This window comes from Anolis sagrei, chromosome 1 (assembly GCF_037176765.1).
Source record: "Anolis sagrei isolate rAnoSag1 chromosome 1, rAnoSag1.mat, whole genome shotgun sequence".
NCBI lineage: Eukaryota > Metazoa > Chordata > Lepidosauria > Squamata > Dactyloidae > Anolis > Anolis sagrei.
The window spans coordinates 20,351,268-20,366,976 of NC_090021.1; the positions used below are offsets into that span (position 1 = coordinate 20,351,268).

At 41.5% G+C, this 15,709-nt stretch overlaps 1 protein-coding gene across 1 annotated transcript in view; it reads left to right on the top strand.

Moving 5' to 3' along the window:
* Nucleotides 1–11,444, top strand: part of FSHR (follicle stimulating hormone receptor) — a 108,999-nt gene extending 97,555 nt beyond the window's left edge. The window contains exon 10 of the mRNA XM_067463236.1: nt 10,018–11,444. Coding sequence (XP_067319337.1) covers nt 10,018–11,185 — 1,168 coding nt within the window. The 3' untranslated portion in view covers nt 11,186–11,444. The remainder of the gene's footprint in view (nt 1–10,017) is intronic.
* Nucleotides 11,445–15,709: the final 4,265 nt, after the last annotated feature.

Sequence of the window (15,709 nt, forward strand, 5' to 3'; positions counted from 1 at the left end):
GGTTATGCCTGTTATGAGACCCTTCCTTCTTGTACTGGCTTTGATCATTCAGCTGATTTTCCTTTGTGCAATAATGTAAAGATATCACCAGCATCTATAAGTCTTTGATCCTCTACTCCCCAAAGAACAGAATGGGAAGTTCCATGAAACTTTCCAATACTCCAATAAAGTGGGGAAAATAAAATAGGCTTATGCATTTTGGCTGCTCTGGGACAGGAGAGAAGTGGGCCCAAAGAGATGGAAACATCCACTGTGTATACTTCTGTCCCTGATTTTCAAAAAGATTCATTAGCACGACCCCCGTAGAGAGTTTCCGCAGTGTTAATCATGGGGTCTTCTCAGCCTCTTAAATCAGGCTTCCTTGCAACTTGATTTGCCATCAATGGGATAATGCAAGGGCTTCCAGCGTCAAGGGTCCTCCTCATTTAGCTTCATTTTTGTTTCAAGTAGTCTTTCAGGTTTGCTCATTGATTGATTTAATTAACCCTTTGGCTCTGGCGGCTGGTGTTGCTGATAATGCTTTAAGCGGCCTTACCGCTGAATGTTTCACAGCAGAGATGGACTGTCTTCACTCTGGCAGGATCATGCTGCTTCCTTATTTTCTTTGAAACCCCATGGCTCACCACTGCATGTCAGATTTGTCAACCCAGAGTGCATCCTCGGGCATCCTTAACCGTTAAACTGTTTTGAGTAACCTGAGCACATGTTCCTGCTTTTAAAGTATTGTTTCAAAGGCATTCGGTGCCCAGCAGGGAACAGACTACAAGAGGTTGACCAATGCAGTTCCTGGCAAGCTGTGTGTGTAAAATAAGGGTGAACAAAACATGGCAAGAGTGAATTTCTTTTCAACCAAGAGGGACTTTCCATCACTTGAGGTTTCACAATCCTAAGGGCCTCATCAGAAAGACCAGTTGAAGTGTCTCACTTTGCCTGGCCTTCACAACAAAAGTAGGGTGAATTTGTCACCCTGAGCACAGCTCCCTCTCAGCGAGGCTTTCCCCATCACATAGGCAAATCATCATCCTCCCATGTTCTGGGCAAAGCATCCAACGATGCTTCTCCCACAGTTGGAGACGGAGGCTCCACCTGAACCACACAACATCATGCAATGGCCAACATGGGGCTCTGTCCTGAAGATGGTGTGGAAGCATCCTAGGATGCTCATTTCAGTAATTATAATAATAATAATAACAATAACAATAATAATAATAATAATAAATTATTATTATTAATAATAATAATAAATAATAACTGTCAGGACCTCAAAATTGAACTGCAAAGGCTCTGGCGTAAACCAGTACAGGTGGTCCCAGTTGTAATCCGCACACTGGATGCCATGCCAAAAGATCTCAGCTGGCATTTGAAAACTATAAATATTGACAAAATCATGATCTGTCAACTGCAAAAGGCCACCTTACTTGGATCTGAGTGCACCATTGGAAAATACACCATGCAGTCCTAAATGCTTGGGAAGTGTTTGACTTGTGATTTTGTGATGTAAAATCTAGCATATATATCTTGTTTGCTGTGTCATATTGTGTTTTTGTGTCAGCATAATAATAATAATAATAATAATAATAATAATAATAACAACAACAACTTCACTTTGTACCCTTCCTCCATCTCCCCGAAGGGACTCGAGGCAGCTTACATGGAGCCAAGCCCAATCAACATAGTTAAAACATAACACATTAAAATGTATGACATCAATAGAAACCAAAATAGAAACAGCAGCATTATAACAATATATAAAACAAGCACCATAACCAACAACCAATAGCATAATTCAAGTCTCATCATGGATGGGCAGACTGGTGCAACAACAATTTATACGATAGGGCTAGTGAGTAAAGTGCATAGGTCATATAGCAGCAGTAAGGATAAGAGCAATGTAAAATGATAGCTTTGGATACAATAATACTTACTTACTTACTTAGGCGATCCCTCGTTGGACGAGTAAGATGGTCTTCCATCATGGGTTTCCTTGTGGGTCCGTAGGTGGCTGTGGAGCCCTATTCTTGCTCTGCATCTTCTTCCGCAGTGAGGGCATTGGTTTCCAGGTGGAAGGCGGTCCCGGTCGGGGTTGGCTTGACGCGCCTTCCTACAATAATAGCATAGTGCAAGGACAAGATTTTGGGTCCTAGCTGGGGCCAGTTATCCAGGGACCTGTCTAGTCAAACGCACAGCGGAACACCCACATCTTTAGGTCTTTGTGGAAAGTCGACAGGGAGGGTGCTAGCCTAATCTCCCTAGGGAGGGATACCCAGAGCTGGGGGGGGGGGGCACCACCAAGAAGGCCCTTTCTCTTTTCCCCACCAACCGTGCCTGAGACAGAGGTGGAAGCAAGAGAAGAGCCTCCCCAGAAGATCGTGTATGTTCATAAGGGAAGATGCAGTCACGAACATAGGCAGGTCCCAAACTGTTTAGAGCTTTATGGGTGATAAGCTGCACCTTGAATTGGGACCGGAAACTTCTTGGCAGCCAGTGAAGCTGTTTAAATGGGGGTTTGACCACCTCTTTCATCTCAGAGCGATACAGAGTGATATGCTATACTTTCTACTCTTTCCTTTTCACTTTTTTACACAAATGCACACACAAATTGTACCCGCCCTTCACATATCAGGGTACATAAATTTTCATCTTGTCCTTCAAATGCATCTGTATATGCCAATGTATATATACACAGCATGCTTGGAGTTTCAAAGAGGCAAAGTTCATCATCCAGCTACATTGCATAGAAAGGAAACCTCCACCAATGAAAAAGGCAGCAACGAGAAAGAATATAAGTTCAAACAAGCTATAGTGGTGTCTTGATATCCACTGGAAATTGGTTCCTGGATACATATACACACACTGTAGATAATAAAATCAGTGGATGTTCAAGTTCCATTACATATAATGCCATAAGAGAGATTGTCTCTTTCATAAAATGCTAAAAGCAAGGTTTGGTTTTGGGATTTTTAAAAAAAACAAATTAAGCCATGGATAGTTGAATCCATAGATTCAGAGTCTCTGGATAAAGAGGAGTGAATTTGCAAACATTTGGACCAAAATTCATCTTCTGATCCTATGGAGTTTGTTGTCTGCCGTTAATCCTTCAGGCACTCAAGGTCACCTGGTGACTCCGTGTGGTGTTCTTTGCTACTACAAGAAAATTTAATTAATTAATCAATCTATCAATCAATCAATTTTAAATGCAAATAACCCTGAGATCCACATCCTTGGGTCCCCTTAATATACATACCATTTCAGGAATCATATTTTCACTGTTGTGGAGCTGCATCGGAGGCAGACACATACTCACTCAATTGCTTCTTACTTAAAAGCTCGGTAAACCAGTGCAGTCGTTCTGTCTTTATTTAGAGACCACTTTAACCTTGAATATTTCATGATGAACCACATTCTCTTTCAAATGCAACAAAGATGAAATAAATGAGAGTGTGCAGAAAAGAGACAATCAGGCAGAAGAAAGAGTTACATGGAAGCTCTTTAAACTACTGTCTCCTATGCAAAAGCTGTGAAATAAACATGTCCTTAGCAGTATAAAAAAGTATTTTTTTTCAATACTCCCTTCTTGACTGCTTTTCCCAAAGAAAGGACTTGTGGTTTTGGTGTATCCTCTTAGCAACCAAATTCATGTTTAGTCCATGCTCTGAAGCATTCAACTAGAGAGCTGCAGTTGTTGTTATTATCCGTATTATTCATGCTGTATTCATTTATATCTTGCCTTTTCCCCCAATACTGGGATTCAAGACAACTTACAGAATGCTAAAACCACAACAGTCTACAAACAGACAAAAGCTTCAATAAAAAAATATAAGTGTTACTTTAAAAGCAATTAAACATCAACAGAATCAAAACCATTAAAATGCATTAAAAGGATATAAAATAACAAAAGTATATGCCATTAAAATAGGCATGGGCAAATTTCGACTCTCCAGGCTGAAGTCCAACACAGCTGGAGAGCCAAAGTTTGCCCATGCCTGCATTAAAAACTCACCGGGGGATTAGCACAGCTGGTAAATCACCAGCAATGATGAGATCTACCAACCAAAAGGTTGCCAGTTCGAAGCCCCGGGTAAGCGTGAGCAGCCAACTGTCAAGTCTAGCTTACTGTTGACCTAAGCAGTTTGAAAACAGCTTGTGCTGTAATTAGAGAAATTAGGTACTGCTATAACAAGTGAGAGAGGCATTTTACAACACCATAAAGAAAAAAAATAAGAAAATGCTGGGTGACAAAAAGGAAGAAGGAAGTCCTGATGGCTCTTTGTCATAGAGGACGGAGCGACAGCACCCCCTTGTGGCTGAATTCAAGCACAACTTCCAAGGAGTCAAAAAGCTGGATGTTGATGTCAACACAACTTACCTCCTTCTGCTCTGTCTGTCTCTGTAATGTCTATCAAAAACGGCATTAAATGTTTGCCGTGTATGTGTACTGTGATCCACCCTGAGTTCCCTTGGGGAGATAGGGCAGAATATAAATAAAGTATTATTATTATTATTATTATTATTATTATTAATGCCTAAAAACCTGTTGGAATAGGACAATTTCACTTACAAGCACTAAGTTAACAAAAAGTTAGTTTTCTCATGATGGGATTTCCAAAAGCTGGAAGCAGACACCAAAAAGGCCCTCTCCTTTATATCCATGAAACATGCTTGGGAAGGCATTGAGAATGACCCTACAAAGATCATAGAGCTTGGGTGAAATCATAGAGAGCAGTGGTTCTCAACTTATGGGTACCCAGGTGTTTTGGCCTTCAACTTCCAAAAATTCTGGTAAACCGGCTGGGATTTCTGGGAGTTGTAGGCCAAAACATCTGGGGACCCACAGGTTGAGAACCACTGATATAGAGAACTGTGGCCCTTCTGATATCTTGGAACCAAGGCATAGGACTCTATCAGCAATAATCAGCACTTTGAATTGTATCCAAAAATGGACTGGTAATGCAACCAATGGAGCTGTTGCAAAAATGGAATTAAATGCCCCCTATAACCAGCCATAGAGTACAATATGGCTTCCGTTCCTCAGGACAATTGCAGGTTCTGACCACTCTCCGAAAGCAGCCCCAGGTAAAGCACATTGCAGTAATCCAAATGGGGTATTACCAAGGCATGTGTCATGGTGGCTGGTTCAGACATCTCTAGGAGCCAGCCCAGATGGTTCAGCAGCATCAAATGCATTCTTTGTCAACACTGAAACTTTCAGAGCAATCCTCTTCTCATTTTCTCGGAAAAGTAGAGCTGAACTCATGTGGGTTGTTGTTTTGTTTTGCTTTAATAACAATAGTAAATTCATGTTTATCCTGTTAGCCGGTCTGGAGTGACTAAAAAAAGCTTTTAGAAACAGAATATGTCACGGAGAGAGTGACCTTAAAGATCTGTTTCTCCTTTCCTCTAAAAGAGGAAAATGGATGTTTCTTTGCCACTAAGATAGATTTGTGCTGACCTATATCCCAGGATCTGATCCCAGATTAACTGCTTTGAATTGGATTATGGGAGTCTACACTGCCAGGTAATCTAGGATCAGATCCTAGGATATTGAGCAGTTTAGATCCAGCTTAACCAAAACTCTCCCAGAGTTTCTAGAAGAACACCCCTCTCTCAGCCTCATACATCTGCAAAATGTCCCCTGACCTACAAATGGGGAAGTCAATTTAGAGGAGTCATTCTCTCTCATTCTTCGCTTGGCCAAACAGCTGTTTCTGTATTCACAAAGGGAAGAGCTTATGACTGCTGTCCTAAAGCAAGGCTTTCTTGAACAAAGTGGGAGCTATTTCTGAGCATATGCAAGTAAAATCAGCTGTAAATGCCTGTCCATTAGCTTTTCTGAACTGTAAGCTTTGATGCTGTCATGTACCTTTAAATCAATTCTTATTTATGGTGGCCCTGGCACAGAGATTTCTTGGCAAGCTTCATTCAGTAGAGGTTTGTTGTTGACTTCCTCTAAAGCAGTGTTTCCCAACCTGGGGGTTGGGACCCCTGGGGGGGAGTCTGAGGGGGTGTCAGAGGGGTCGCCAAAGATCATCAAAAAATACAGTATTTCCTGTTGCTCATTGGGGTTCTGTGTGGGAAGTCTGGTCCAATTCCATCATTGGTGGTGTTCAAAATGCTCTTTGATTGTAGGTGAATTATAAATCTCAGCAACTACAACTCCCAAATGTTAAGGTCTATTTTCCCCACCAGTGTTCACATTTGGGTATATTGAATATTTGTGCCAAGATTGGCCCAGATCTACTATTGCTTGAATCCACAGTGTTCTCTGGATGTAGGTGAACTACAACTTCCAAACTCAAAGTAATTGCCCACCAAACCCTTCCAGTATTTTCTGTTGGTCATGGGAGTTCTGTGTGCCAAGTATGGTTCAATTTCATTGTTGGTGGAGTTCAGAATGCTCTTTGATTGTGAGTTAACTATAAATTCCAGCAACTACAACTCCCAAATGACTAAATCAACCCCCGCCCTCACTCCAACAGGATTCAAATTTGGACGTATTGGGTATTTGTGCCAAATTTGATCCAGTGAATGAAAATACATCCTGCATATCAGATATTTACATTACGATTCATAACAGTAGCAAAATTACAGTTCTGAAGTAGCAATGAAAATAATGTTATGGTTGTGGGTCACTACAACATAAGGAACCATTGTTCTAAAAACAAGAGAATTACTAGCTCAAGATCACATAGTAAGATTCTATGGCTGAACAGGGTTCAAAACCTGGTCTTCCTGAATCCCACTCAAATCACTGCACTACAATGGCAAGTATGTTATGTGCCTTCAAGCCATTACCAATTTATAGTGACTTTTTAGGGGATTTTATTGGCAAGATTTGTTCAGAAGTGTTTTTTTGCTAGCACTTTCATCTGATGCTAAAAGCGTGTGACTTGTGAAAGGTCACTAAGTGGATTTCCGTGGCTAAGCAGGGTTTTGAACCCTAGTCCCAGAGTTGTAGCCCAGCATTCAAACCACTACCTCATGATGGCACGAGTCCATTGCAGTACAAGACTTAAAATGCAATGTGTAAGAAATTTCAGAGGTTGGAAAAATATTATTACATAATAATACATATTTCAAAAAGTATTGTTAGTTGATGCCTTTCTGAATAGTTTCTGCTTTATATGTCATAGAGTCGGCAATCGCTTATCTTTTGTCCTTCTTCTTAACTGCCTGCACATTGCAGTCGGGATTGTTAACTTTCTGAAACTGACAGAGCCCATTAGGATATCCGGCCAGCCTTTTTTTGTCCTGTCTGATGTAAAGATAAATTCATATCTTAGAGAATCGTGTTGCTCTGACTCCCCGCCAACGTCTATCATTTCGTTTTCTTTTTTTCCCCTTTGAAGAGTTGTCACTTATTGAAATACATTCGGCAAATATTGAAGTAGCAGCAGTGGGCATTCATCTCGGGAGATTTCAAGCTTGGCATTTTTAGAGACTCCCTCAATTGCTTTTTCTATGTTTATTTAATTTTAGATATAGCCCATTTTGTAGCCTGGCCACAGGGATCCTGTACCATGATGTGAAAAACACAATGTGTAAAAATGAGAAAATGTAAAGATATTACCCATAAAAATGTCATAGCCAAAACAACTGACTTAATTGAAATGTGTTAACCAGTTTACTGATAAACCACAGGAGCCCCTGGTGGTGCAGCGAGTTAAACTGCTGAGCTGCTGAACTTGCTGACTGAAAGGTTGGCAATTTGAATCCAAGGAACAGGGTGAGCTCCCACTGTTAGCCCCAGCTTCTGCCAACCTAGCAGTTCCAAACCATACAAATGTGAGTAGATCAATAGGTACTGCTTTGGCAGGAAGGAAAAGGCACTCCATGTAGTCATGCTGGCCACGTGACCTTGGAGGCATTTACGGACAACGCTGGCTCTTTGGTTTAAAAATGGAGATGAGCACCACCCCGCAAAGTTGGACTCAACTAGACTTCATGTCAAGGGAAAACCTTTACCTTTACCTTAAAAATCTATATTCTCTTTTAAGGAAACAGTACCAAAACAAACCTGTCACCACTGAGAAGGCCATATTGTCCGCAATTACTTGCCTAACTTAGTTGAGAAGTATACATAACTGGGTGGGGGGGGGGGGGAGAGAAATGTATTGGTGCACACATTTTTCAAAATATCATTGACCCAAACACTTTACAATAGAGATGGGAAACCTATGAACTTCCAAATAATGTTGTACTCCCATTCCCATCAATTCCAGCAGTCATGGCCAATGATCATGGACAGTGGGGGTTGTAGTCCAACAACATCTTCGAAGACCATTCTTGGCAATGCTCAAAATTAGAGCCATTAATTACACTCAGTAACTTAATTGGAAGACTTTGCATTTCCTTCAGTACAGGTATTATATGTTCTCTCTTGTTTTCCAGAAGTTAGTTAACTTCGCATCCCAGGAAACAGATCTATAAATTGATATGTTTACATGCCCTTCTTTTAACCGAGAGGAAAGGGAGCAATGGGAGTTTCAAGCAGTACATTTGGAGTGAACAGATTTATTTTAGCATGATCTTCTACATATTTTCAGGTGCACTTATATCCTTCGAAAACTCTCTAACACAATTTAGAGTTTTGGTGCATCCGTTCATTAGTCGCCCTCGGGCTGAGAGGGGCGGTCAATAAATGCAAAAAATAAATAATAAATAAATAAATAATTAGTGCAACTCCATGTTTATTCTAGAACACTACATTAATTTTTAAATAACAAATGAGAGAGGATAATATCTGCCCTTTTAGCTCTAGGACCACCTCAGAAAATTATTCTAAAGTTTTTTTAAAAGAACCCCAGCATGCCAAGAAACACTACAAAAGCTCTTTAAAAAGAGCAAACAAGTGGAGGTAAAGATAGCAAAAGCAAGCAAAAACCAAAGAGCTGTATTGTGAGAAGTCATACCTATTTAGAATTATCTGCAATAATAATAATAATAATAATAATAATTTTATTTTTATGCCCTGCCTCCATCTCCCCAAAGAGATTCAGGGCGGCTTACATGGGGCCAAACCCAACAGAACAGTTCAAACCTAATACATCAAAATGCATATCAACAAAATGATAACAAAAAACAATATAACAAAATAAAACAACAACATTTAACAGTATATAAAATGAACATCAAACCAAAAACCAATAGCAAAGTTCAATGTCTTGTTGTGGGTGGGCAGACTGGTGCCACAACATTAAAGGATACAGCTAATGAGCAAACTGCAAATATCATATAGCAACAATGAGAATAAGAATGATTTTACCATTAAGGATTTGGATATAACAATCGTAAAGTTTGTTAGGTCCTAACTGGGACCAGCTGTCCAGGTATTGGCCTCATCAAAAGCACAGCAGAACATACCCGTCTTTAAGTCCTTGTGGAAGGCGGGCAGGGAGGGTGCTACCCCTTCTCTCCCTGGGGAGAGAGTTCCAGAGCTGGGGGGCCACAACTGAGAAGGCTCTTTCCCTCGTCCCCACCAACCGTGTTGGACGGATGTGGAAGCAAGAGAAGAACCTCTCCAGAGGATCTTGAAGAGTATGTAGGTTCTTAAGAGAGGATGTGGTCACGAAGATACGCAGGTCCCAAACCATTTAGAGCTTTATAGGTAATGACCTGCACCTTGAATTGGGACTGGAAACTTATCGGCAGCCAGTGGAGCTGTTTAAAGCAAGAGCTATTGCTTTGGAGAGGACATTCCAGAACTTCACTACTGAGAAAGCCCTCTCCTTTTTGTTGCTCTTTTACATTTTCTTTACATTTTAAAGAAAAGAGAGGTTGATATATGCATATGCACTTTTTGAAGAATTCGAAGCACAGGCCCTTTAGAGTTCTAAGGTTAGGTTTCAGGATCTCGATTTGGGCCCAACTGCTTAGAGGCAGAGCCTTGCCTTAAAAAGGAGTGATATAATCAGTTGATAATGCAAACACCTTCTTCCTCCTCCCTTCTTTTTGTTGCAGAACCAACTTTCTTTTTTCTTATTATGTTTTCCTAACCATGTTATTTCTTATCCTTTCTAGTTCAATATTGCACCCCCTATGCAACAAATCCTCCATCAAACAATATCCTGATGGGCTGTATTTTGAGTTGGATGAAGATGATTACTACCAAACCCTGTGTAAAGAAGAGGTTCAAGTGACTTGCTTCCCTGAGCCTGATGCCTTCAATCCATGCGAAGACATCATGGGCTACAATGTTCTCCGAGTCCTTATCTGGTTCATCAACATCCTGGCGATCATGGGCAACCTCGTTGTTTTCATCATCTTAGTCAGCAGCCAGTATAAGCTCACAGTCCCTCGATTCCTCATGTGCAATCTCGCCTTTGCGGACCTCTGCACGGGCATCTATTTATTGCTCATCGCGATCAAAGATGTGCAGTCCCGAAGTCAGTATTACAACTATGCCATAGACTGGCAAACAGGGGCTGGCTGCAATACAGCCGGCTTCTTTACCGTCTTTGCCAGTGAACTGTCTATATATACTCTGACTGTCATCACATTGGAGCGTTGGCACACCATCACCTATGCCATGGAACTGGACCGCAAAGTCCGCTTCCGGCATGCAGTGGTCATTATGCTTGTGGGATGGGTTTTCGCCTTCACCATAGCTCTCCTTCCCATATTTGAAGTCAGCAGCTACATGAAAGTGAGTATATGCCTGCCCATGGATATTGAAACTCCCCTTGCTCAGGCATACATCATGTTTCTGTTGGTATTAAACATCTTGGCTTTCATTGTCATCTGTACCTGCTACATCAGCATCTACTTCACTGTGAGGAACCCTAATGTGTTCTCATCCAACAATGACACCAAGATTGCCAAACGTATGGCTATCCTGATCTTCACAGACTTCCTCTGCATGGCGCCCATCTCTTTTTTTGCCATATCGGCATCTCTCAAGGTTCCTCTCATCACAGTCTCCAACTCAAAGATCCTCCTTGTTTTGTTCTATCCCATCAACTCCTGTGCCAACCCATTCCTCTATGCGATCTTCACCAAGACGTTCCGCAGGGATTTCTTCATTTTGCTGAGCAAGTTTGGCTGCTGTGAAATGCATGCTCAAATCTACAGAACAGAAACTTCCTCCTCCGTTCCTACATCTCATTTGAGAAATGGACATTATACACCTGCTCCTAAAACAAGCGATGGGACCATTTATTCATTAGTGCCTGTGAACCATGCAAACTGAAGCAGAATCTCCATAGATTTATAACAAGGAGTTGCTTCCCTTGAGAGCCACAGGCAATGATGACAGAAATTTCTCCACAATTTCATCTCATTGCTACCCTTCTAAACACACTACACTCAGAGCTCAACAATCTTCAACCAATTGGGTTGATTATGTCTCTCTTTGTGTTACATATTCTAGAGAATCTGTATTGTACTTCGGTTTTTACTTGGTCTCCATCTTTGTGACTGCAGGCTTCTCTCGTGAATGCAGGTGAAGCTACTTTCTGCGATCTTGGACCACTCTTCCAGCTTTCTCACAAGTTTCAATTGCCAGCAGTTCTCCAAAATCCCAGGCATCCTTTACCAATAGTCTGGTTATGTGAGATCCTTTTTTAAAATAAACTCACAAATGATGGAGATGACAAAGGTTGAATCCAGAAACTTCCTTGGGCAAAATGTGTGCTCTGCCAGTGCACTGAGGTTTCTCTTCATAGCTGGCTTGGTGGGAAATGTGAGAAATAATGGACTTCAATCCAGACCCTCAGTACACAAGGCACCAATTTCATACTCATTGAGGATAAGGCCATCACTAACGACTACTGATGATTACATTGTCTTGGATATTATAAATACCATGCCTTTGTGTGCCAACAGCTGTGGAATATGAGGTGGAAAAATTTCTAAGTTCTGTGCTTCTCATAAGCATATTTTTCACTGTACTGCTATAGAAATAGTATATTGGACTTTGACAGAAGCTTGGTCTGATCTTACATGCTTGCTTACACTTTAGGGATCATATGTCCTGACTTCTCCTTGTTCTTCCATATGCCATTTCCAAAAGAAAGGAAAGAAGTGTGTTTTCCTTTGTAGATCAGTCTGTGTAACTCAGAAGCAAGAATCCATCACCACCACTCCATAACCCAAATTCAGACTTTTGTATCTCTTAATCAAGCCTTCTAGACTCTCACCAACTGTTTTGGGTTCTTGGTATCATTTACTTTGTCCCTGCACAAGCTGAGAAAGAAGGAAAGAGAATGCCTGCCTATAAGCATATATTCATGTTGTTCTGTGCTGAACAATGTTAAAGAGACACGTCTGTAGTTGTGCTTACTCTGGGGTCTGCGTCTCCCACTGCTGAAGTATGACCAGTATTGGACCAAGATAATTTAATAACAGAAATATTATCTGTTTCTGCTAACACATTCTGTTGTAGCCATGTTGACCTTGTAGAAAAATACAAAACATATAGAAAACAGCAAACCAACTAAAAAGTACAAAATACATCATGTATATTTTGTACTTTTTAGTTGGTTTGCTGTTTTCTATATGTTTTGTATTTTTCTACAAGGTCAACACGTGGGTTTTCAAAAGGTCAACATGTGTTGTTTTCTATATGTTTTGTATTTTTCTACAAGGTCAACATGTGGGTTTTCAAAATATATCATGCAACCTGGCTTCTTCATTAGGCAAGTTGTTTAAAAATATATAGGAGAAGAAAAGTAACGATGTTAGAGTCAAGGCCTAAATTTTGTCTCAGATGTTCCTCCTTTTGTCAGTTAGCAAATAGACTGGAGATGATAATAATCATCATCATCTTTATTTATACCCCGCCACCATCTCCCTAATGGGGATTCAGGGCGGCTTACATGGGGCCAATCTGTCTTCAAGGGTAGCCCCACGTAGAGAGCATTGCAGTAGTCCAGTCTAGAGGCATGGACCACCATGGTCAAGTCAGACTTCACAAGGTATGGTCGCAGTTGTTTAAAAATATATATCAGTACTGTATCATCTTCATCAAATTTGAGGATTTAATTAAATTTATTTTCCAAAAGTTGAAAACAGTAGATAGGACTGTTCTGTGGTTAGGGAGCTGAGCACAGGCCATATGGCCTGACCCTTATCTCCTTGTGACATATTCCTAATTTAAATCCTGTCTCAGGTACTGTTTGCCTATACTGGGTGACAGCCAGATAGTTTATGTTTTCCTTCTGGAACAACCAAAGGGGTGGATGAGGTTTTTCTACAGGGATAAAGGCCACCACATTCCGGGGCAGAGAGTTCCACTGTTGAATAGTTCTCACAGTTAGGAAGTTCTTCCTGATGTTCAGACGAAATCTCCTTTCCTGTAGTTAGAAGCCATTGCTTCGCATCCTAGTTTCCAGGGCAACAGAAAACAAGCCTGCTCCCTCCTCCCTATAACTTCCTGTCACATATTTATACATGGCTATCATGTCTCCTCTCATGTGCTTTCTTCTCTTCAGTAATTCATTAAGAAAACCTTTTCAAGCAGTTATGTAATGTCAGGCCAAATATGGAACCAAGGTTTGTTTTCAGTTTTGAATTTACAAATTTGCTGTACTAAATCTGTGATTTTTATCAAAGGGATTGAGAAGGCTCTTGTTTTCTTCTGGGTCTTTTAGTATTTTTATTATTTTCATAAGTGACCCTTATTGTGTTGCAATGATGGTATATCAAAAGTTAAATGAGAATGAGCTGAATCTTCAAAGAAAGGTTGTTTGGGGAGAAATGACAGGTCATTGGACAGTTTGAGGCACCTACTTTCGACAATGGATTAAAAGGAGTAATTGAGCACTTACGTCAGGCATGGGCAAACTTTTGGTCCTCCAGGTATTTTGGACTTCAACTCCCAGCATTCCTAACAGCCTCAAGCCCCTTCCTTTTCCCCCTCAGCCGCTTAAGCGGCTGAGGGGGAAAAGGAAAGGGCTTGAGGCTGTTAGGAATTGTGAGAGTTAAAGTCCAAAACACCTGGAGAGCCTAAGTTCGCCCGTGTCTGACTTACGTCCACACCACTGGCACTGTTTTTGGGAAGATACCGACTGTGTTTTGGCTTCAGAAAATGTCATAGCCAGAAATTGGAGGGACAGGCTCTTTTCAGTGGTGTTGGCAGGGTGTTCCATGGAGCAGTGAATCTGTTATAGGTTGCAGGCTACATTTTAAAGGAGCCATCCATGGTAGTAAACCCAATGTCCCAAACACATTCAGCACTATGGATAGCTTCTTTAGAATTCAGATTGATGCATCTGTACTGTAGAATGGAGGTGGTTTGACACAAGTTTAACTGCCATGGCTCAATGCTATAGAATCGTAGGAGCTGTGGTTTGTCCTTTATCAGGGAAAGCTAAACACCTTGTAAAATTACAGCTCCCGTGATTCCCCTGTATTGAGCCAGGCAGTTAAAGTGGTGGCAAACTGCATTCACTCTACAGGATAGATGCACCCAGTGCCAGATTTAGGACAAATGAGGCCCTGTGCTAGTTAAGTTATGAGGCCCCTTACTTGTGTCCTAAAGGAGGTAGGCCTGATAGACCTACACTGCCTGCTTTGTGGCATTCTCCCATAGACTCTCAACTCTACCATTATGTCTGGAATCACTCCGAAACAGAATGTCTCCAAATTTAGTATTGCACCACATAAGCAAAATCCATCATAAAAAAATTGGCAGGAAGCACTACTAAGCACAATGGTAAATCCGGCACTAGTGTCTGCAATTATCGCCATCCAGCATTGGACCCTGGAAAGCAGTAGTGAACTAGTCCAGCTCTTTGCTGCTATGCCAATGCTTTAGCAGAGAGTCTGTCAGTATTCAGGCCTTCAGAGCCCGTCAGTCCCAAATGCCTGGCTTTTCAGCTGGGCTGTACCAGCAGATATGAGATGAAGGGAAAAACAACTCATACAAGAACTCCTGGGCTCTGACTACCCTGCAGTCCTAAAGATGTGAAGAATTATTGCAGAATTGCTCATTCTTCAGACAACCTGTCAAAAAGTCAGTGACCCCTGCGAGATTTCTCGGTCCAACCCAAGAACGAAGCAAGCAACACTTTTCCTTTTGTTGAGCTTTTCCCAACGTGTGCAAAATGAAACACATATAGCAAGCCCAGAAGGCACAGGCTGATGGATAAAGAAAACATGGCCCATCTGATGATTCTAGTTTTTAAAAGTTCAGGCAACAAGGCATCTGCTCATATTGCAGTCCTGTGCAAATGCTCTGACACTGTTGGTTTCTCATTCTCATGCCTGAGGAAGGTTGGGATTTAGTCCCTCATAGAATCATAGAGTTGGAAGAGACCTCATGGGCCATCCAGTCCAACCCGCTGCCAAGAAGCAGGAAAATTGCATTCAAAGCACCCTAGACAGATGGCCATCCAGCCTCTGTTTAAAAGCTTCCAAGGAAGGAGCCTCACTGAGTTCAATAACACCATTCAGTTTTATCCACTACATATATCAGCTCTATGCAGGCATGTAGCTGGGGGGGGGGGGGGGGGGGGCTTGAGGGGCTTCAGCCCCTTCCCCCGAAATTCTCATGGTGGTCCACGAGAAGGCCTTACTGGTGCATTATTTAAACTGTTATGTTTATTCATATCATGATCTGATCATCATACTCAATATATCGCATATGCATGGGGGTATTGGGGTAACGATACAAAAGGTTTGCTAGGGTAGACCCTCTTTCACTCAGACTCAGCCCCCCTCCCCCGAATCAAACCCCCCCAATCAAAATCCTGGCTAGGGGCCTGGCTCTATG